The following is a 22412-nucleotide window of genomic DNA, read 5'->3' on the forward strand; positions in this document are numbered from 1 at the left end:
ACGTTCCCACTTGAAGGCATCTCAGCTGTCAAAATACAGCACCAAACGAGCTGCTGTTTTAAGTGACTGTATAGACAAGTAGGTGGGCCTCAAGTACTTTCAAAGTGGAGCTGAAGACCGTATTTTACAGCCTTCCTAAAGATGAGCTGTCACAACGTGTTGGTGTGCAGGCTGGGGGTGAGTTAGTTCTGCATTTCTCTATTTTCTCATAAAGGCTGTGCTGCTTTTATTATCTGCACCACTCATTCCAACAACTGTTTTTATGAATCCAGTTGAATTTTAACCACAGCATCACGCTTTATGTCAGGTTCTTCATTTATATTCATCAGCAAGGAAGAAAATAAGACTTAGCTTTAAATCAAAGGCTAATTAGATTTCAGTGTATGATTAACATCCCACATCAAATTACATCCATCAAAGGCAAGCACAAGCATAAATCTTTGCAAGACTGAGGCCAAAACATTTTGAAGTATCCACTTACACAATACATGCAAGGGACTTACCTAGCTAAATCTTGCACAGCTATGTCTCTCTCTCATTACTCATTTTCTTACTGTTCATCTGGCTTCTGCTCTGTGTTGTTATCTAATTTTCCCAGCAGCTGGGTATGGCCGGTCTTCACCAGATCTGAACATACTGTTACTCTTCTCAGGAGCAGCAGGAGGATTCAGAAACAAGCTCAAAAACTTAACTTTTCTGCAAAATGTGTGACAACAACAGGCAGCACCACTAACTATATAATTTGGTAAAACATCAAAAAAAGCACTACATCATAAAAAGCTATACCAAATTATAAATTATTGCAGTACATACAGGGAAAATAATATTTTTCCCTATTAAAACACCATCGCTTGCAGCAAGCAAACTTCAGCTGGAAAGAATGGTCTCACCAAAACTTTACTACTATGTTTTTGGTGTGCAATACATGCATAATTAAACAGATTAAAAACATATAGAAGTGCAGTATGCATAATGTAAATGCAGCCTTGCAGTGGACTGTATCTATCAGGATATTGATGGCACCAGTCATAACATTTGCTAGCAAGAAAAACAGTAATTGGTTTTTATTAATAGCACTAATCAGGCAAGTGTGTGACAGCTTGCCTTCCCTCCACCCAGGCACAGCTTCCATTTCATGCCTTCTGCTGGTGGTGGTGGGGTTTCCAATGTCCCAGCAGCAGGGCACGCTGGCCCCCTTCACAACCAGCTTTGTGAACACCAGGGTGAGGTCAGTCACTACAAAACACAGAAATAAAGTCAGGCAGTGAGCAACCACCCAGATGCAGTAGGACAGGTTAGCCATCCGGCGGGACACGAGGTCTGCATATGCTTGAGAGACCCAGAGAAACACAAAGAGCAGGCAGATAATCAGCAGTGAGAAACACACTGCTTCAGTCCAGCCTCTGACTGAGGGTCTGCACTTCAGCAGACACAGTCCCACTTGGACGCTCGCCATGTAGATGGCTAGATAGCCGAAAAGGGAGAGCAGCCCTTCCCTGTTGGCATTCACAAAGCCAACCCTGGTGTCTCTGCCATTGCTCCCATGCAGGATAAACATCTTCAGAGAGGTAGTGTTAAGAATAAGCTGATAAAATACAGCAAGATTTATAGCAATGATCCAAGATTTAGTTTTTGGAAATATGGCTAAAAGTAGAGATGCTGCAAGCCTCACAAATGCCAAGGTAAAGAAAAAATTCCAGTGCACTCCATACTCTGAAGTATGCTCATGATACTCTAGAGATTTAACACTAAGCAGCCGTACAATGCCAAGAAAAATCAGCGGCCAAGTAGAGAAGGACTGCTTGGCCAGACTGGAAAGCCTTGGTTGTCTTGCATTAGACTTGTTTCTAACTTCAGGACAAACAAGAGCATTACCAAAAATAAAAGCTCCAACCCCCAGATCCATAACTCCAGTTCCATAGGTCTCAGCTTTGGCATATCTCCTTGGATACTGTGGGAAATCCACTGCTAAGATGCTGATGGATGTCAGCACATTGATATAAACACGGAACACGGTTATTGCTGGAATGTATTCTGGATCCAAGGGTGTCTTCTGGAAGTCTTTCACAATTTGCCAAAAAGGCACCTGGATCTCATGCTTCCTCTGGCTGTACACCACACAAAATAGTCCAGCACAGAAGGCTGCAATGATAGCTGGCATGAAAAAGATGATTTGAGACAGGACTGTACAGCAGAACAGGAGAGGGGATACCAGCACAAGGAAGTCAAGCAGCAGGCTGTATTTCCTGGAATGTAGATGTTTCCCATAGTGCAGGTAGTACAAAATCAAGAGAAGCCCTCTGCACAGCAGACAGAGCGGAGCCAAAGCCAGGCCTGCTGAGATCTCCAGCAAACTAGTTCCGTTTAAGTTGCTGATAAAGGCTTCTTTCAGGTGTTTTTGTGACATTCTTCTTGCTTCCTCTGAACACAAACGTGAACTTGAGATAGTTTTGTAAAAAAGGGCTCTTAGAACGTCTTCAAAACCAATCTTATATGCCCATCCACAGAAAAAAAATGCATCATGTCAGAAGTCTTCCACTTTTCAGTTACTCTTCAGTTTATCGAGCAGAGAACAGCTTCAGTGCTGCAATCTCTGATCCTCAACTATGGCCCGGGAAACCAAGCAGGGGCCTGGCAGAGTTCCAGCATCTCAAATCTCACAGAGTCCTTTTGGTTAGAAAAGACAACTTTAAGATGATTGAGTCCAACCATCCACTAACCGTACTGAGGCTGGCTCAGCCGGGGCCCCTGCCTTACGGCACCCGTCCCAAGACGACACGCGTTCAGCATAACAAAGCAGTAGATAATCAGCACTGCCGGCTCGCTCGTTTAACCCGCGATGCAGGCAGCAGCCAAGAGCCTCTCGCCCGCGCAGCCCCTCCCCGGAGCAGAGCTCACCGGGTCCGGGACACCGGCACCCCTCTGGAGGAGGCGGAGAGAAACGGCTGGAGGACGCCCGTGTTTCAACGCGGTGCGGCGAGAGAAGGAGCCCCGCAGACGCCGCTGTCAATCCCCGCAGCCCCGCCGGACCGGCATCTCTCCCGGCAGCTTTTCCTCCTGCCTCAGGTAAAGGCCGGCCGCGCTCCCCGGCCGCACTTTCGCCAGGAGGAACCAGCCTGATGTTCCGCAGCCACCGATTCACCACGCCCGTTGCCACCGCCCGCAGCCCCCGCCCTGGCTCCGCCTTCTCCGGCGGCCCCGCCGCGCTGCCCGCTGCCTTGGCCCGCGCTGCCCGCGGTAAGTACGCGCTGCCCAGCCCTGCCCGCAATCGCGATCGCCCGCCTTAATGCCCGCGCTCCACCGAGGAGGCCCTGGGCGCTGGCCAGAGGAGCCGTGGGCTTGCAGGAGCTGGGGGAGGTGGATGGGGGAGGTGGATGGGTGGGTGGGGGGGCGGAACAGGCTGGGTTGGAGCGACCTTGGGGACAGGACGAATGCCCTGGCGGAGCCTGGGGAGTTGCAGTAGCTCTTGTCCTTCAAGGGACTGGTTTAACTGGCACAAAGAGTTCTGCAGCTGCAGGCAGCGGAAAGAGACTGTCAAGCAGATGAGAAATCCTGCAAAGCCAGAGAGGGTTTTGATGGCGAGTGATGTACTCTGAGCTCTGTGCCCTTCAGCTCATGGATTGGAGACTCTAAATGGTGGGTTGGTGCCAAGTAAGAGGGGAATAAGAAAAAGGAGAGGAGAAAGAGGGAGAGCAAAAGAGAGAGAAGGACAAGAAGATGGAGAGAAGAAGAAAGAGGAGAGCAGGAGAGAATTCTTCCTAACTGTGTGACTGTAATCTTTGTCTTTATCACAGCCATTCAGAGGGTGAGTTTGACTCATCTTGTGTTGGCTCCACTGCTTTTTAGAGGTAACAGGGCAGCAAGCAGGCATAGCTTGTTTCTGCTGCAATACAAGGCTTCTCTGAGTCACTCCTTTCCAAAGGCATCAGCTTCTCCCACACTGGCAGACCTACAGATCTTTCCTATTTGTCCTAACAAGAGGCATTTAATAAAAACAAAGTTGCAATGTCTTGCCAAGAAATGTCGCTTTGTTAAGTCAAAAGAGACAAAGCTTTTTATTCCTGCAGTAAGGACAGATGTATTATTCCCTCCACGTCAGCTTTATTTGCAGGACCAAATAACTCCCATAGCACAGGTGGGCTTTCTAGTTCCAGTGTTACTTAGGCCCCACCGGAATCAGTACTTCTCTCTAAAGCCTTTGGCCTCTGCTTGTGGAACCCTCTGGAAAATGGTGTGTCTGGAGTTACCATGTTCTAAATGCCTCTTAAAATGTTTGTTTTTATTTAAGTGTTCTTCAGTCTGATTTGAACGAGGTGCCCTGGAGTAAAGGCCCGCTCCAGAGTTCCTGTCCATAGGGCTGGACAAGATGCCAAAGCAGGTAAAAAGAAAACCAGGAATCCTGTCTGCTAATTACTTTTTACTGCCAGGAAAGAATGCTTGGCTTGTTTCCATGCAGTCCAGATTAGGTAACTACTAATGTGTATTCACCCTGTCTTCATGAACTGGCTGGACCTATTAACTGTGTGGTTTTGAGCTGTGTTACTAACACCAGCCAGTGGTTTTGGTTATGCCAGTGGCTCTAACGGGGCAGGTGTTAGTGCAGGGAGCAATCACATCTTAAGGATATTTTTCCAGTGATTAATTCAATTCACATGCAGACAGTGCTGTCAGCCTGCCATCTCTCATGTGCTAGGTAATACCTTTCTAAAAACAGAGCACCCCATGGGAACCATTGTTGCAAGGGAAGGGCATCAGGGAGGAACAGTAGCTCGACTGGACTAAGTTATGACTCCTGCTGTGACTGAACTGGAAGCAGTGGAAGAGCTATACCCTGCCTTTGACTGGTGCTTTGACATCCTCTCCAGGAAAATGGCCAAAAAGAAGAGTGTGTCACCAAGAATGAGCTCAGTGAGTCATTTGAAGAAGTTGGAGCATTCCTCAGTGATGAAGAGAAACTGCATCTTATTGATGACCTCACTAAAGTCAATCCTGTGACAACTACAACAGGTGAACAGCCAGCCAGGAGAGCATCTCCTGAGGAGTGTTTTTACGTAGTGGCTGCTAATGTGTGGTAGTTCCTGCTCTCATTGCATTAATCCTGTCATAAACACAGTAGTTAAAGATTCCAAGCTTTTTAAAGCCTATTCAAAGCCTTAAAGTCACATTTGGCATGGTTACTTTTTCTTTATTAAACAGTATTACTGTAGATTTAGCCATACTGATCCCTTAGGAAGCTCTGCAGGCAGAGCTCACAACCCCTGTATTTGTGGTTCAGGTAGCCAGGGTGTGGTTGATATTTAATGCAGGGCTCCTGCTGATCTTCTGGCTGTGGTTTGGTGTTAAATGAATGTGTCGGAAACCAAAGCTCTAACTTAGATTGAAAATATGTCCATGAACTTGGTTTGGAAAACCAAATTCCTCACTTCACTTTTAAAGATGGTCCTGTTAAGAGAAGCCAAGGCCTGTTCCTAGTGCAGATGGGGAAGTTTTGCCTTTGCTTGTTCTGCAAGTGAGCAGATTTGCTTTCTAGGGCTATGTGAAACCTCATGAAAGCATGGGATTTCTTGAACAGAATATTTAGCAGATCCCTTACAGGCAACTCTCAAAAGATATTGTTATGTATCTTAGACTTGTATCCCTCTCTTGATCACCTCATTCTCTGTCAAACCCAATAGGTAAAGTATCTGAAGATTGTTAGAAAGAGGAACAGGAAATACTACACTGTTCAAAAGGTGCTAACAGAAGGTGTGTCTTTCAGTGCTGAAATGTCTTCAAGCAAGATACAGAGTGAACTTGTTTTATACAAACGCTGGCTGCAGCCTGGTGGCTTTAAACCCATTTCAGCCTGTCTCCTGCCTCTACTCCCCTGAGCTTATGAGAGAGTACCATCTTGCACTTAAGTCTCAGGTAATCCTTTGAAGTTGAAATAACTGTCCCTCCACACAGCCCCGATTTCAAAAGCTGTATGAACAAAATAATCCTAAAGGATAAAACTAACTTCTAGTGAAAGATGAGTTCTGTTAGAACCACTACTGCTTTCAGAAAAATGTGAGAAGACCTTTGCTTTCCATTGCTGTTGAACTGTGTAATTACTGCATACTTAAATATGAATATTCTCTTTTACTGCCAGGATTTAAAACCTCACATTTTTGCAGTGGCTGAGGAAACCTACAGAAACATCCAAGGCCAGATAGACCCTGTGAACCAGTCTATAATTGTGAGTGGAGAAAGCGGTGCTGGTAAGGTAAGGACATTTTCACTCTGGTTCTGAAGTTTTGAGATTAGCCAGTGATTTGTGGTACGTAGTATTGCAGTGAACAAGCAGAGATAAAGAAATGAAAAGTTCCAAGAGGGCACATAGCCAGGCTGCTCTAGCACAGCTCTCTTGAAGTAGGTGTAAAGCAGCAAGTCCTGCAGTTAAACAGACTCTGCTAGATCTAGCTGCTCTTTGGGTGACACCTGCAGTTGCTGGGAGGGCTGGATTTGAGTTGTTTAACAGGACTTACACCTGAGTTCTTGTCTCAGCCTGGGCTGTTTTAGGGAGCTCGTGAGGGTCTCAGCAGACCCTCTGGAGAGGCATAGATAGGGGAAGAGTTCAGATCCTAATCTAGGCTCTTGTGTAATGGTCTATCTCTGTTCAGGAAGAACAGAGCCTGAGAATCAAATTATTTGCTGACTGTTAATGACTTAAACGTCCATTTATGTTCAATTCATCTTAAGATACTAGCTCTAAATTCTAGCTGGGCTTCCAGATGGCTAAAGCCTCCATTCAGCAAAGCACTCTGACTCCAATAGCATTTTAATGTCTGTCTGTTGCACGTAAGCACATGCACAAAGAAGTTTCCACTGGAGCAGAACTATAAACCTGAGACAGTTCCTCTCTTCAACATCATCACCAGCTGCATGCTGTGTTTTCAGAAGCTAGGACTGTTTCACTGACTGACATAAATAATAACATGGTAAAAACAAAAGCTTCTCTCTTGCAGACCTGGACATCTCGCTGCCTTATGAAATTTTATGCTTCTGTGGCTGCTTCAGCTATCTCCCCAAAAGGCAATGAAACTGTGGAAAGGATAGAGAAGAGAGTGTTGGATTCTAACCCCGTCATGGAAGCGTTTGGTAAATGAGGCTTTTTGAACAACAAAAAGAAATAGTGGTCACTGAGAGAATTTTCTTTGTAAGACACAAGTCTAAGCTAGCTCTCAGCTCTCTCCTTAAAAGACAGACTCTTCAAGTATTGGAGCTCTGTACAGATCACTCAATATCTGTAAGTCTTACATGTAAGGGTGCAACCAGTCTGGTTATTCTGTGTCTGTCACTGGCAATTTCACAGGGAATGCCTGCACCCTGCGGAACAGCAACAGTAGCCGCTTTGGCAAATACATCCAGCTGCAGCTGGACAGGTAAGAGTTGCTGTCCACAGACCTCACCTCTTGTCTTCATCCTCCTCTATCGTAACAACACAACACCTGTCAGAGTCTGAGGAAGCTGTGTTGAAATCTTTGCATCTTTTCCCCTTTAGATTCCACCATCTGACCAGTGCTTCCGTTCAGACTTTCCTGTTGGAGAAGACCAGAGTTGCCTATCAGGCCCCCAGTGAAAGAAATTTTCACATTTTTTATCAGGTTTGCCTTCAGTTAATTTTACTGGATATTTCTGATGAACAGTGGGGAGAAAAATAATCAGATTTAGCACAATTGCAGCTTTTAATATCGAAGAGTTTTGCTATCTGCCATGCTTCCAAATTAAATTATGCTCCCAGTGTGCTATATGTTGTCTGTGTGCTGTGAGTACCAAAGCCAGAGTCACAGAACAATAGGGATTGGAAATGACCTCTGAAGATCATCGAGGGCCACTCCTTGCCAGAGCAAGGCCACCTAAAGCAGATCACGTAGTTACCTTAGTCGTTATCTTGTTCTCTGTCTCCAGATCACAAAAGGTGCTACTGCAGAGGAGAGGCTGGAATGGAACCTTCCAGAAGGGGTTGAGTACCGCTGGCTGCCAAATTCTGAAAGAAACTTAGATGGTAAAGATTAGTTTCACAGACTGTCCATTAATAATGGCTGTCAGTTTAAAGGAAGGCAAGCAAAAATATGAAATCCCATGATGCAGCGTGGTCAGCCAACAGCAGACATTCTGCAAAGCCACCTGCATTAATGTGTTTCTCTTTTAAGTTTCAGTTTGCACCAGTAAGAGTTTGCCCCTGGCTTAAACCAGCATTTTCTGGCCTGGCTGTGTTTAGAAACTGTCTTGTCTTTGGATGTGCTTCTGCAACCTACTGCCTAATTTCAGAGCCCCACAGAGTCAGTGCTAAAGCAGTGTCTTGGTTCTCCAGCTTGTACTCTGGGATGTACCAAGAGAACACCTGTCTTCCTTGATCTCTCTTGGCAGTTCCGGCTAAATTGGTTGTGTTGCAGAATTCTGCTGCTTGTGTTTGTGTGCATGGCTTTCTGTTCAACAACACTTTTTTGGCTTTTCAGAGGACTGCTTCGAGGTGACCAGAGATGCAATGTTTCACTTGGGCATTGACCGCTCCATGCAGAACAATATTTTCAAGGTCGGGCACAAAGCACAGCCACCAGGAGGCTGCTAATGATGTTTGGAATGTCTTTTCAGTGTGGGCTTTCTGCAGAAGTAAATCTGTATCCATGTGCAGAGCGTGGATTGTTTGGGACTTCTGACTGGAGGGCCTGCAGCTATGCATTAGGTTGTGCAACCAAATAATAGTTCCTAACTAAAAGCCTGCACCTCTGAGCTTTGGTTTTCCTTTAGAAATTGCCCTGTTAGGAATTCACACAGAAGCTTGGAATCCACTTGCTTTGCTTTATGCAGAAATGTTTTGACTTGTCCTGTTCATGTGCTTAAGGGAAGGCTAAGAGGACACTACCTTGCAGGGGAGCTCTGTTTTAGGAAACTCAATGCTTGATCGTGTTTCAGGTATTGTCAGGCCTGCTGCATCTTGGGAATGTTCAATTCTCTAATCCAGTGGATGAATCTCAGCCTTGTGAACTAGAAGACAAAGCCAAAGGTGAGGTAGCAAGCATGCAGGTGTCTAGCTCTTCTGCTTGATAGGAGGCTACCAGGGTCATGGGCAAACCCAGATTTAAGCATGTTTGTGTCTAGTACTTCACTGCTTCAAAGGACTGAACAAACAAAAACCTAATGCTCCCCTGCTCAGAGATAATATCCTTCTGTTACAGGTCAAGGCAACTGCAGCGTTAGACAGTCATTTCAGAAGGATTATTGGCAGGACTCTTACTCTTGACTGTAATCTTAACAAGACATCACCAGACATCCAGAAATCTGACCCAGAGTGGAGAGCAGGGCTTTTAAAATTAAAGCTTTGATGTTTCCATGATAAAGACTAAAACTTTGTAGCAACAAATCTGTTAAATTGCAGCACAGAACACAGGTTGTTCTTCATGTCTTGAGGCAGCTTGTGGATTTAGTGTTCCTTCAGAACTGCATCACGGTCCTCAATAGGGAGGTTTCCTTCAGTTAATTCACATGCTCTGGATTCACACTGCGTAATACTCAAATAGTTTTGTATATAGTTCAGGTTAGCAAGAGCTTAACTGCTTTGCTAGCAGATATTACTTCCTCTCAGTTTCCTCACTATCTCCCAGTTCCCTGGGGTTTTGGTTTTGGTTTGGTTTGGTATTTTCCGGGTCATGACTGTTTGATTTGTCTGTCTGGATTTAGAGGTCTCTGCTGAAACAGGTGAAAAAGCAAATGAGACATACCTAGAGAGTACTCTTCAAAATACCTACTGCAGTGTGGCAAACTTCAGACTTTTTGGGTATTTCTTCATTTGAAATAGAGTGCCTGCAATTCCAGGGGTACATCCCAGTTAAGAGTCTGGTCTTGCAGAGCTTTCTCCCAAGTTTGGGTAAAACAAAAGATGCAAAATCCACATTTAAGCTGGTGAGTTCATGGAAGTGTCATTTCTCTGCACCATCTCTAGATCAGCTCTAACTTTGAAGGGGTTGCATTCACTTCAACTTCAGATAATCTTGCAATGTTTTTTTTCCTCCTGAACAAGATTTTGCGAAGACTGCTGGAGATCTGCTGAAGATACCTGTCGAGGAACTACTGGAATCATTAAGAATTAGAACAATAACTGCTGGAAAACAACAAGTCTTCAAGAAGCCATGCTCCAAAGCTGAATGTGAGACTAGGAGGGACTGCCTTGCCAAAGTGATCTACGGAAAGTAAGGGGCTGGAGGCCAGGCTGCTGTGCTAATCCATAGACTTTGGGGGGAATAGAGAGGCCAGAGGGATTTAATTTGCCTGGCTCGGTGTGGACCCAATAGCAGGATCATCCTCCCCACTTTACACACCCTTGATTCAGTTGTAGACACTGACATGGCTGCAATGTCTAATAGATCTTCAGAGAACTGCTGGTTCATGTCACCTGGCAGCATGCTGTAACTTTTGGTTTCTTCTATGTGATCCTGCTAAAAACAGCAGTAAAAGAACACTGCTGTGATTGTTGTAAGCAAGCACTTCCCAACTAATCCAGGTGTCATTGCAGATTGTTTGAGTGGCTCGTTTTGGTCATAAATGAAAGCATCTATGCAGATCCATCAGTGTGGGAGAGCTTCATAGGTATGGTTATTCATCCCTGCTTTAGCTCAGTAACACTAAGGTTACTCAGAAGTAATGTCACAAGAAGTCCTTCAAGCTTCTCTTAGACCAAAGCGCACTGTCTTCTCTTATTCTTCCTAGGTTTGCTGGATGTTTATGGTTTTGAAGCCTTCCCTGAAAACAACTTGGAACAGCTTTGTATCAACTATGCCAACGAGAAACTGCAGCAGCACTTTGTAGCACACTACCTGAAGGCACAACAGGTAATAGCACAATATACCAAATGTTAAATGGTTCATTTTAAAACTGCTTTGGTCTCTTTAGTTGCATTTCTGTGCCTCTGATCAGGTTGCAACTTTCAGATGAGTAAACAGTGCCACAGAGATCAGTGGGATGTGAGTAACAGTTGCTTTGTTAAAGAAGAGAGTGAGGGGCACTTGGTGGGATGAGACAGTTTTCTCTGATAGGGTACTGGAAATCTCTTTCCTTTTACACAGTTCCAGTGGCTCTGTGGCCTAGTAAACTGTTGGCATTTCCTCAAATTGCTGGGCTCTCAAAACTAAACTGTTGAGGTAAGCTTAGCCTACACTGAGATTCTCTTGGAAGCTGCTGCTTTTACCCACAGTAATTCTCTTCATCGAGCATAAAGTACCCAAAAGCATGTGGAGCTTCTAGACCTCAGCTTATTATGAAGGCAGGGAGTCCCAACAGAACCTTGTAACCTGGACATCATCAGCACATGGTGCCTGGTGGAGGTCTTCTGCTTCAGAAGTGCATCATGACCCAGTTGTCTTGCTGGTCCCTTTAAAGACAAAACCACACTCTGCATCAGCTTTTATTTTTGAGTAGGGGCACTCCCAAGTTGTGTTGTTTGACAGCAGAGATGGTATATACAGCATGCTGAAGCAGTCAGTCACCTCTCTGGTCACACTGCTGATGCCACTTCTCACGTGGCTGCTCTAAAAGCTAGAGTCCCTGCCAGGACTGCCTGGGCTGCTGCTCTAGTGGAAATACCTCAGTGAATTCTTCCTCATTACAGGTGCATTAGCACAGTACTCTGGTACCTTCTGACTCATGGCATAGTTGTGTCCATTTATTCAGGAAATAATTCTCTCTTGTGCCATAATTTGTGCTTCAGATGCCCAGCATTTCTTTTTTCCTGCCTGACCTCATCAGTGTGCCAGGGGTTAATGGTCAGTGAAGATGGGAACCAAGTTCAAGCACTCAATTACTTTCCTTGAAACTGATTCATGACCTCTGTTTATAGAGCCCCTCCCAATTACTGGCTGCCCTCTTACCTCCTTTGATCTGGCAGTGTCCCAAACTTCTCACAGACCGTTCACAGCTGTGCTGAGCAAGCTGTTGGCAGGAGACTTTTAAAATAACTGGCCAGAGCTTGTGCTTGTTAAACACTTCTGACAGTTGGTTCTGTTATTTAGCATAAGTGCACAAATTATTACAACCAGTGTCTTTCTCCACTTCCTTTTGGATCAGGTTTTACTTTAAATGGAGGTCAGTTAGTAAAGTCAGGCACACAATGGGTGGTTTAGGGCTATGACCAAATTTTAAGGATAGAGTTCTCTGTGTTCTTTACCCTTCATGACTAAACCCAGTGCAGCCAGGAAAGGCCTGGAGTGACTGGAGTCTCTGTTTGTTTATTCTGTAAAGCAGCCTTGCAGCTCTCTCTGATAAATCTTAAACAAATTGTTCCAGCAGGATCTGCTGCTACATTCTCAAAAGCTACCTGGTAGAACATCCTTGATTGTTCATTGTGTTTTTTTTTTTTTCTGCCTCAAGAGTGCCACTGAACATGAGCTGAGCTTTGGCTGAGCAAGTTGAGCCTGGGATTAACTTGTTAAACAGTAACTGCACCAAACTGCAAAGTTAGTTGAGCTGTGGTGCCCTCTGCTGCAGAATAACATTTCTGTCTTGCTTCAGGAAGAATATGCAGCTGAAGGCATACAGTGGTCTTTCATAAACTACCAGGACAACCAGCCCTGCCTTGATCTGATTGAGGGCAATCCTCTCAGCATTTTTTCTTTGCTGAATGAGGTAAGTGTGGATCTAAATTCCAAAAGCTTTTGGCCTAGTTGCCTGCCTTCTGTACCTTGCCACCAAAGAAAATATGGATGCTGAATGAGGAGGACAAAACTTAGCAGCTGTAGCATTTCTGCAGAGCTTATTTCTCAGAACAATGATGACACTGCTTCTTCCGTTTCTGAGTCATCCTTTCTCTCCTGATCCTGGATGTTCTCATTCCAATACAAAGCCTCAAATATTTTTTTTTCCTTCTGACTTCCCCCCTAGTTGTGCAGGCTTTGCACACTTAAAGCTACTCCAGAAGCATAATTTGACTCAGATTTTAAAGTGCTGTAGCTTTTAAAGACAATTTCTTATGACAAGAGATGCTGTCATTTTGTCTTGTTTGTTGTTCAGGAGTGTCGTCTAAACAGATCCTCCAACGCTGACCTGTTCCAAACGCGGATGGAGAAGGCCTTGTCTGAGAATCAATGCTTGAGTCGAAACAAATTTAGTAAGAAGCCTAACTTCATTATTTCACATTATGCTGGCAAAGTCTGCTATCAGCTGGCAGCAATGGTGGAAAAAAACAAGGTAGGTGCTCTCAGAAAGACCTGTTTAAAGAAGCCCCAAAAATCTTACAGACCAAAGGCAATTTAAATCAAAGCATCACTAACGTGTATCATAGAATTGTTTTGGTTGGAAGAGACCTCCAATAGCATCAAGTCCAACCATCAGCCCAACACCACCATGACCACTAAACCATGTCCCACAGTACCATGTCTACTGGTTTTTGAGCACCTTCAGGGATGGGGACACCACCACCTCCCCTGGCACAATTTCAGACCATTTCCTCTCCTTCTATCACCTGAGACTAGGGTGAAGAGACCAATCTCCACCTCACTCCAACCTCCTTTCAGGAGGCTGTAGAGAGCAATGACATCTTCCTCATTCAGTGATATTTACTGGATATTCATACCTTGCTCCAAATCAATCCTTCAGGCCACGTAAAACTGAGTAACCTTGCTGATTTTCAGTGAGCCATCACTGGCACAAGAAAATGCTTTGTTAGCAGAATTTTCTTGCTGAGGATTAAGTTATCCCAGGCTTGTCCCATTCCTGAGACAATGCAGAAGTGTTAATAGCATCAGGAAATTCTGTAACCATAGATACAGCATTTCATTTCCCCAAACCAAAGTTCTGAAAGTACCAGAAAACTGAAGATTGGGCCTCGTTGTGCCACTAGTGAGCAAGTGATAGAGTCTGTGTGTAAAAGGGTCTCTCATCAGTCTAACACTACCAGTAATTATGGCAAGTAGTATTTGGTGATGCAATAAAATACTTTATCTTAATTAAAAGGAACTTCCTAATATATTTTTGAAAGGTGGCAGGTTTCTGCCCAAGTCCAAATACTAACAAGTCACATTTGAGTTTGCAGGACCACATTCCACCGGAGCTGGTTCACATTTTGCAGAATTCTAAGGACCCTTTGCTTCAAAAATTATTTCCTGTGACAGAACAGAACCAAAATAACCTCAAGCCTCAGAACAGAGCAGCTGTTGTTACAGTGGTGTCAAAGTTCAAGGTACATCCTATTCAGATTTCTGCTTTCAAGTGCTCTCTTCATAACTAGATGGGAAATCAGCATAGTTGGACCAAGACCAACAAATGTTATTAAACAAACAGCTGCAAAGCAGAAACAGCTTCAGACTCCTGAGATTCTCAGGGGTTTACTGACTATTATTTTACCTTTAACAGTTGAGCATCTGCCTTTGTAAGTCTTCTTCCTACCTGTTGCTCTGGAGGGGCCAGCTTCAGCTGGTGGAGCTGCTTTATGAATTTGTCACCAGCAATTTTACAGCAGCATCCACAGAGTGGCTTTGTTGCTCAAGCTGTCCTTAGAGAAGAGCTCTGTGAATACTGTGTCTGTAAAGCCATCCTTGCACAAAAAAGCTTCATTAAGACCACTGAGGAGCTAACCTACCTGTGGAGGAATTGTCCGTAATAAAGCCTGTGTTTGTTTTCTGCAGGGTTCACTTGAACATCTCATGCAGATTCTGAACAGCACCACGCCACATTACATCCGTTGCATCAAGCCCAACGCTGACTGCAAGGCCATGACTTTCAAAAGGGAAGAGGTAACATTTCAAAACCCTTCCCTCACCAAGTCAGTGAGGAGCTTCCTGCAGATGTTGTGTGGGGCTTTGGGTTGGGTTTCTTATGCACAATCTGAAATAGCTTTTTCTCCTCTGGAGTGTCCCAGAAAAATGTCCTTTCAGAGTCACTGATGATGTTTGTCTGGCACGGAGCTGGAGAGCACAGCAGCTCTTTCAGACGCAACTTGCTTGTTGCTGTGTGAGAAGTTGCCTTACTAGAGGGCTCCTGGGTTATTTGGGGTGCTACCACCCCAGCCCTCAAAACAGATAAAGGTGATCTGACTGCTCAGCAGTCCTGGTCACATAGATATCTTCATGGTGAATACCCACAAAAAAACCTTTGCTTGCTCCTGGAGTTGAGTCTCTTCTAGGACAGGGTGACTTCAGCTCATGAGCATGCCTCTGGGAGCAGAGCAGCAGATGTTAAAGCTATAACTAGAGAACCTCATCTGATGTGAAAACAAGCAGCTGGAGTTAATTCTAACCACTCAGAGGGCTCACAAGGACTGTCCCACTGCTAGCACTGCCTTGACCCTACTCTGGCTGTTTCTCAAAGCAGTAGCTTGGTGACTGCACAATCCCCTTCTTCACTTCTCCATCCATTCCCCATCTGCTAGTGGGGTGGTGCATACCACACCAGTTCACGTGTGGTTGCTGAACTGAGTTGGCATGGTTTGGGTCAAGCACACCTTTTGCAGAGCTAAGCAGCTTCCACAAAGCCAGGGGTTATCTGAAACCATCTCAATTTACGCCTCAGGTTCTCAGCCAGCTTCAGGCATGTGGAATAGTTGAAGCCATCAGCATCAGTGCAGCAGGCTTCCCTGTTAGGTAAGTCTGAACTCCTTGAGCAAGGTCTTCCATAATCCATTTCTATAGCAATTAGTGGCATGTTGCTTATTCAGAAGGGCTTATAAGCAAGAAATCCAAGTATTTTGGAGTCAGTTTCAGACAAAAACACTACCGATTCTTTGGAAGTTCCTTCAAGAGTTCTGCTTGCTGCCTGCTTTTAAGCTTACCTGAGCACCTCTCTTACATGTTCTGAAGTGAAAAACATCTGTCACAAACCTGGACTGTTGTTCTGTGGTTTGGATAACAAAACTGCACATTTAGCAAGTCCAAATGTGCAGTGACAGCCCAGCAAGCGGCTTTAGGGCAACTTGTATACACCAAATACTAAGAGTCCAGATGTGTAACACAGCCCCAGTCTGAGAAGCTGGAGATGTTTTGATGTGAACTACCATAGAATGTACCAGGTTGGAAGGGACCTCTACAGGTCTAGTCCACCCCCACCCTGCAGTCAGCAGGCACATCCACATGCATTAAAAGTTCTAATTTTCTGCAATTAAAAATCAGTTTTAAATTACATCCATTTACATGTAGTCATCTGGAAGTCAGGCATCTCCTCCCAGCCAGTCATTTTGCTGGGCTTTCTTGAGCATCTTTAGAGGATGGATGGAACAAAGCATGAGGTAGTCATGGTTTTAACAGTGCAGCATTGATGGGTGAAGCTCAGCATTACCACAAAGAAGCCCAGTTCCTGCCCAGTCCTTGTTGCAGGCAGAAGTCCCTGTCTGTTACTAGGCAATGGGCAGTCTGAGTTTCTGCAGGAAGGCTGTATGTCCTTGCATCTTGGTGACCATGCTGGTATCAGTCTGTTTGCACTCAGTGTGCTGGACCTTTGAAGCCCTTCTGCAATTTGTCCCCTAAAAGGATAATTATTTACCATATAGTAAATGATACCTGCTTACAATTAACTGCACCTCTATCTGTCAGGATCCCTTTCCAAAGATTCATGGAGCGCTATGCAATACTGAGAAAATCCTGTGGATCCAACAAGAAGAGGGTGTGTGATAAAAGCAGCTCTCCTGCTGCTGAGGAGACAGGTAAGTGTCTTTAGATAATCCCTCTGCTATAAATAAAATTATCACTGACCAATCTGATGCCACCTAGATCAGCTACAATCACTGTGCCAGCACTAGGGCCATTCTCAAAACATTTCCCTGATGTATCACCATGTGAGTTTCGAATTTGCCTAATGCTTACAGCAGGCTCTCTTTGAAAGTGCAAGGGTTTATCTTAAGTTTTTCTGGGCTCCTCTGGGTAGAACAGCTACAGTCATAGTGGTGTTCCAGGTTTCCCCTGACACAATGTGATTTAGAGCTGGTTCTTAAGTAGCCTTAAAACTACTTACATTTTTGCTTATATCCCTTCTCCTTTTCTTTTCCCCCCACCTTGTTTTCTTGCTGAACACACTGACCTTCCATAGCTTCCCTGGATTCTGCTGCTTCTCCTACCTTTTGCAAACTTCTGTCTGTGATTCTTTCTCTCTAAGCAAGAGTGATGATGGAATTTCAAAACCACAATCCAAGCTATGAGGTAACATCTTTGGTGTGAACCCCCTCCAAAAAAGGAGCTATTCAGGTGGTTACATTTCATATTGAAAAGTCAGGGCAACCCGCAGAGCAATCCAACAGCCAGCCAGTGGGTCTGTTCAGTAACCAGTAGATGTGGGAAGTGTGACAAGTACGTGCCAGCCTGTGTCAGATAAGGAAAGTGGCTGGAAATCCATCCACTACATGGAAATGGAATGAAGTAACACAATGCAGGCTGGAAATGGCTTACACACTGTATCTTTCTCCCTCAGTTACAAACCCATTAGCTGAAAGGCCTCACAGGTCCTTTTTATCTTCAGCAGGTAATAAGCTACAAACAAAGCAAAACCATTTCCTAAACAGGGGGATAAGCTTTTGGTTCCCTTATCAGCCCAGCTCCATGAACACCATCATAGTCACCAGATGTCTTCCTGTAAGCAAGAACTGCTTATGTTTGTTTCAGTACCTTAAAATGCTCTCATCTCCTTAGAAATATTTATAGCAGAAAAGCAAACAGTATCCAGGATGGAAAGAGACAAAGACCATCAAGTTCTGGCACTGGGCATGCAGAAACCCATACAGCATTGCCTTGAACAACCCAATCTCTTTCAAGGACAGGTCTGAAATAAGTCTGCCTCTATTTCCAGATAGATCAATCAGGCTATGCTCTTTGTCATGTTAAAAAAAGGTGCACTATGTCCCAGAAATTGTTTTAGTGACCTCTTATTGCTGCAATAAACTTCTGATTAGTACATGTCCCTGTAGCTGCTTCTGATGCCCTGTGAAAACTGTAGAATTGTGTAGAACGTTCTTCTGTTCCTGCATCTTTCTGTATGTTAAGGCTACATCTTCAATTTCTTTCTTTTTGTTCTTTGTTCCCAACAGCTTTAAGTTTGGGGTGTTTCATTGGAATTTCTTAGGATTCAGCTGCTCAAATCTATCCTTAATTGCAATGCCATTGCTTACTAATGTTTCCATGTAGGATGCTTTAAACAGCACAAGAACAGCTGAGCTCCTCCAGGTCTGTTTCATTGTCTAGATTACCCAGAACAAGATTTGCTAGAGAGGTGAGATAAGACAGCACCCAAACTACCTCTCAGTTCAAACACACCATGCTGGTTTTCTAAGTTGCCAGCACATGGTGAAATCTCCTCTTCAACACAGCAAGATCTAGTGATGTCTCAGCCATCACCTCCTTCCCTCTTGCTGTAGGTCTGTCCCACCTAAATGGCCAAGAAGTCTCAGTGTAAAGACAGTGACTTGGTCCTGGCATCCAGGTTTTGTGATACCTGCTCTTCAATGCTTCATTTGCAGGCGAGGCTGCAGAGGTGCATGATGACAAAGCATCACCTTCTGTTGTTCTTGAGATCCTTCAGAATGTGGTTCCTGGACAGACCACCCCTGAGCAAACTGGGAACAGAGCAGAGACCACTTTGGTGTATTGTGGCAAAACCAAAGTATTTATGGCCAATTCTGTGGTAAGAGAGCTACTGCCTTGGCTAGCAGTTCTGGAGTGGACTCTGGCACAGATTACCACCATGGCTTAGATGATACACCTGCCAATGCCAGTGTCCAGAACTGGCTGTTTTCCTTCACATTACTAAACTAAATCAAACATCCATCAAAACCTAACTATCAGAAGCCCTTTTCTCAGTGGTGTCCTTGTTGCTATCAGAGGAGGATCTGCACTTATGTCTAGAGCTGTTGGTGTCCTTCCCATCCAGTACAGATTACAGCTTTCCTCAACTTCACCTGACAGACCTGGCTGCTCTGACTGGCCTAAGCAGCTGCTTTGTGTAAGACTCAAAGGAGATGAAGGCACTTAGGCAGTTTGCATCCCAGAGAATGCAGCCATAAGAGAACTCCCTTCAGTGGAACCTTCTTTAAGCCATCTGCTACTGTGCCTGTGGGAGTGTGCACTTTTCCCCTCAGATACTTGCATTCTCATTTTTCATCTTATCTCATCAGCACTAATGAAGTCCTCTCACTTCTAAAACCTAATCCAGCAGTCTTAGGATGCTGAAATGTGCACGTGGTTTCCTGCCAAACCCCAGATACTGCAGAAGAGGGAAGAGTTGTGAACATAACTCCATCCCCACATACTAACGGTAGGCTCCTGTCCCCACTGCAGCTGGAGCAACTTGAAGCTAGAAGAGCAGTAGTGTTAAATAAGAAAGCACTCTGCATTCAGTGCTGCTGGAGAAGATTCAAACAGAAGAAACTAACAAAGGAGAGCCAGTCTGCCACTGTCATCCAAGCAGGTGAGCTGGTAAGAGTGTGGCTGAACAGAACTGATACCATTTCCAGGCACACTGGATGTTTAAAGTGACAGGAGTGGTTCTGTTAAAGGTGGAGAAAGTCTAGCACCATTTCTCCTGCATTGTGTCCAAGAGCTTCTGATGGTCTCTGTACTCTGGTTTCATTTCATTAAATCTTCAGCTGTCCGTTCCTGGTTAGCCAGGAGTCGCTTCCAGCGGATGCGCAGCGCTGCTGACCTGATTAAGCACGGCTGGAGGAGATGGAAAGTGAGTACCTTGGGACAGAAAAGGCCTGAAATTGAGTGACTGAGGCTTTTTACTGTTTGAGAAAAAAATCTTCCTCTGTCAAATAACTGTACAAACCAAATACTGTCAGTTCCCCACAGAACTCTTCTCAAGCTGGAAGAGGATGGATGCTAGTCTTGCCTAGCTGCTTCTGCAGCACAGACACTGCAGAATAAACTCACTCTTACCTTCATCAAGTGGGAAATGTCCCAAGGGGTGTCCTGTCCTTTAAGAGCCTCTCTTTTTTAGACTGTTAGCATTTTTTGTTCCAGATGTTTGAGAATCTTGTTCTGCATCTCTCCTTCAGGCAAAAATGGCTGCATTAGCAGCAGCAGAACTGGATGATGGTGAAGAAAGGACGTTCTCAGACCCTGCAGCTACACTGATCTCAGCCAGACCACCTCGCTTCTTGGAAACAAAGTGGTCTCTGCAGGCAGTAATTCAGTTCTGGCCTCTTGGCCTTGTCCTGGCTGCAGCACCTCTCACTGTAATGGGACTTCGGAGAGACCTGTCCCTGCTGGCATGTCTCCAAGTGCTTCAGGAGAGTGACAGCAACAAGGAGGAAAGTGGCTCCTTGGGCTGTGGCATTACATCCATTAGAGCTCTCCCACAGGTAAGTAACCTCACGCACCTGAGTCCACAGCGAGCTAAGCTGCTGTGAGTCCCGGAACCTGAGCTCTGCTCTCAAGCTACAGCTTTCCCCATTCTGCTGGCTTAGACGTGTGAGGATGACTGGCATAAAGCTACACACAGGGCTGAGCTGAGACTTTGAGCTAAGAATGAAAATGCTGGTTAATCTCTGTCACAGGAACAAACTGATCAAAGCTCTGCTTCAGAAACACAGAACAGGATTTCAACATGGGCTCTGGTATTTTTTCTGCTTAGGGGATTTAAGATGCACACCATAGGTGGATACATAAAGCACCCTCTTGGGAAAAAGCCACGGGGGATATTAATATCCCAGTAATTGTGTTTTGACTTCTCTGCACAGCCTAATTCATGCAGAGGGTTTTCAGGGCAGAAAGCAGGGAGCAACCCTCAAGTACATCTACACACATGCAGAACAGTCTTAGACACTGTTTACTACAAATAAGCCACAACCCACAGTGGCTTCTCTTAGAAATTATGCTCAGCTTACACATTGTGCCTGTTTTTTGTTGATAAATTTTGGAGGCTGCATGAAATTAACGTGTGCAGGAATGAGCCTGTGCCTGGTTCACAGCTGATACCAGCAGGAAGAAGCAGCACCAAGTTCAGTACTGACTGAAAACTCAAATCTTCAGTTTAAGCTAATTTCAGATCAAATTACAGTATTGGTACTCCTTGTAATAATCACTTCTTAAACCCACTTGTACTGGGATTCCTTTGGAGGTCTTCCTTTACTATTCATATTCACTACTTTCTCATGTATGTATATAAATGTGCTAATAAATAATAGCAAATGCATTTTGCTGTTCAGACTAAGTAATACACAGGGCCAGGAGAATGATCAGAGGACTGCAGGACCTGCTATCTGAGGAAAGACAGAGTGCTGGGGTTGTTCACGCTTGAGATTCAGGGGAGACCTTACTGCCATAGACCAGTACAGAAAGGGTGGCTACCAGGAGGATGGAGACTCCCTTTGTATAAGGAGTGTCATGGAGAAGGCAAGGGGTGATGGGGACAAGTTACTGCTGGGGAAATTCTGATTGGACTCCAGAAGAAAATTTGTTTCCCCATGGGCATAGCCAGACATGGGAATCATCTCCCAGAGGCTGCAGTGGAGCCCCCTGCACTGGGCAGTTTGAAGACTCACCCTGACAGGGTCCTGGGCCAGCTCATTTCAGCTCCACTGTCGCCTAGGTTGGCACAAATGATCCGTGGGGTTCCTTCCAACCTGGCATTCTGTCATTCTGTGAATAGCAAAATTAGATCCAAACCTGGCAAAAACTTCAGCTGACCTTTCCCCCTCTTTTCCTTGCAGGGCTCTGTCAAGTTTCACTGCAAGAGGTCTCCACTGCATTACGCAGACGTCAGCCCCCACAGGGATGCCTGTTCCACCACTGGACTTAACCAGATTCTGTTGGACAGGGAAAAAAGTCCTTCTGGCATAGCTCTTGGCCATTGACACAACTGTACTTTCTCCTTCAGGGAAGGACTGGCTGCAAGCTGCTGCTTTCAAATTACTCAATGTCTATATCTGCTGCTACCTCAGCTTGTATGTATGATAGCATAGACCTCGAAATTACAACCCATGGGGGCATTCCTCCTCTCACACGTGCACACATGAAATGTCAGTACTATAAGAACACTCAACACAGACCAAGTGCTTTAAGGAAGATACACTTGAACACTTCTGGCATCACCTGGGAGAAGCAAGAGACTGGTAGTGACACAGCAAATAAGGCAAAGATTTCTGATGTGGGCTGGATTCTCCTTGGGAGGAACAGCTGCACCTATTCTGACTGGCCATGAGTGTTCAGTACATCACACTTCTGGCAGACTGAGGAAATGAAGCTCAGTTGACTGTAACATTAAAGGCAGATATCTCAGGGGATAGCAAGACTGGGCTCTTGCTTTTTATCTATAGGACCAAACCATATGTAACAACCTCCATACATTTCTAGCACTCCCTGGTCAAACAGTTTTACTTGTGCCAAAGTTCTCATCAGAGCTGCTCTATACCATCCCTTTTTTGCTGTCTCAAAAAGATTCAGCTCTTCTGTATACGCTACTGAATAAACTATTAAATACCT

The 22412-nt window shown here is 44.9% G+C and overlaps 2 protein-coding genes across 5 annotated transcripts; one reads left to right on the forward strand and one right to left on the reverse strand.

Moving 5' to 3' along the window:
- Window positions 1–352: 352 nt before the first annotated feature.
- PIGW (phosphatidylinositol glycan anchor biosynthesis class W) lies at window positions 353–2407 on the reverse strand. Its single transcript, XM_068154995.1, has one exon. The coding sequence runs from the start codon at window positions 2405–2407 to the stop codon at window positions 887–889; it is 1521 nt and encodes a 506-aa protein (XP_068011096.1). The 3' UTR covers window positions 353–886.
- A 602-nt stretch (window positions 2408–3009) lies between these two features.
- On the forward strand, window positions 3010–22412 carry MYO19 (myosin XIX). Of its 4 annotated transcripts, XM_068154987.1 has the most exons (25): window positions 3010–3237; window positions 4289–4378; window positions 4866–5007; window positions 5759–5907; window positions 6131–6244; window positions 6987–7119; window positions 7334–7403; window positions 7523–7625; window positions 7930–8026; window positions 8481–8557; window positions 8938–9028; window positions 10043–10211; window positions 10535–10608; window positions 10729–10850; window positions 12526–12639; window positions 13024–13200; window positions 14045–14191; window positions 14637–14744; window positions 15520–15590; window positions 16536–16645; window positions 18449–18612; window positions 19266–19395; window positions 19574–19659; window positions 19985–20290; window positions 21641–22412. In XM_068154987.1, exons 2-25 carry the CDS (start codon window positions 4367–4369, stop codon window positions 21782–21784), a joined length of 2910 nt encoding a protein of 969 aa, XP_068011088.1. In that variant the 5' UTR covers window positions 3010–3237; window positions 4289–4366; the 3' UTR covers window positions 21785–22412. The 4 variants fall into 4 exon arrangements, with proteins under 4 accessions (XP_068011088.1, XP_068011090.1, XP_068011091.1 ...); XM_068154989.1 differs by lacking the exons at window positions 19266–19395; window positions 19574–19659; window positions 19985–20290; window positions 21641–22412 and adding an exon at window positions 17029–17138 and having other exon boundaries at window positions 18449–18536; XM_068154988.1 differs by lacking the exons at window positions 3010–3237; window positions 4289–4378; window positions 4866–5007 and having other exon boundaries at window positions 5821–5907; window positions 6156–6244.

Source organism: Melanerpes formicivorus, unplaced genomic scaffold, assembly GCF_026170545.1.
Source record: "Melanerpes formicivorus ecotype bairdi unplaced genomic scaffold, bMelFor1.0.p_v2 SCAF_29, whole genome shotgun sequence".
NCBI lineage: Eukaryota > Metazoa > Chordata > Aves > Piciformes > Picidae > Melanerpes > Melanerpes formicivorus.

Excerpts from the sequence above, each read along its gene's own strand:
- PIGW (XM_068154995.1), bottom strand. The coding sequence starts at position 2,407 with ATGTCACAAAAACACCTGAAAGAAGCCTTTATCAGCAACTTAAACGGA.
- MYO19 (XM_068154987.1), top strand. Across the intron at positions 5,008-5,758 it reads TCCTGTGACAACTACAACAG|TGCTGAAATGTCTTCAAGCA; the intron begins GTGAACAGCCAG and ends TGTGTCTTTCAG. Across the intron at positions 18,613-19,265 it reads TATTTATGGCCAATTCTGTG|CTGGAGCAACTTGAAGCTAG; the intron begins GTAAGAGAGCTA and ends TCCCCACTGCAG.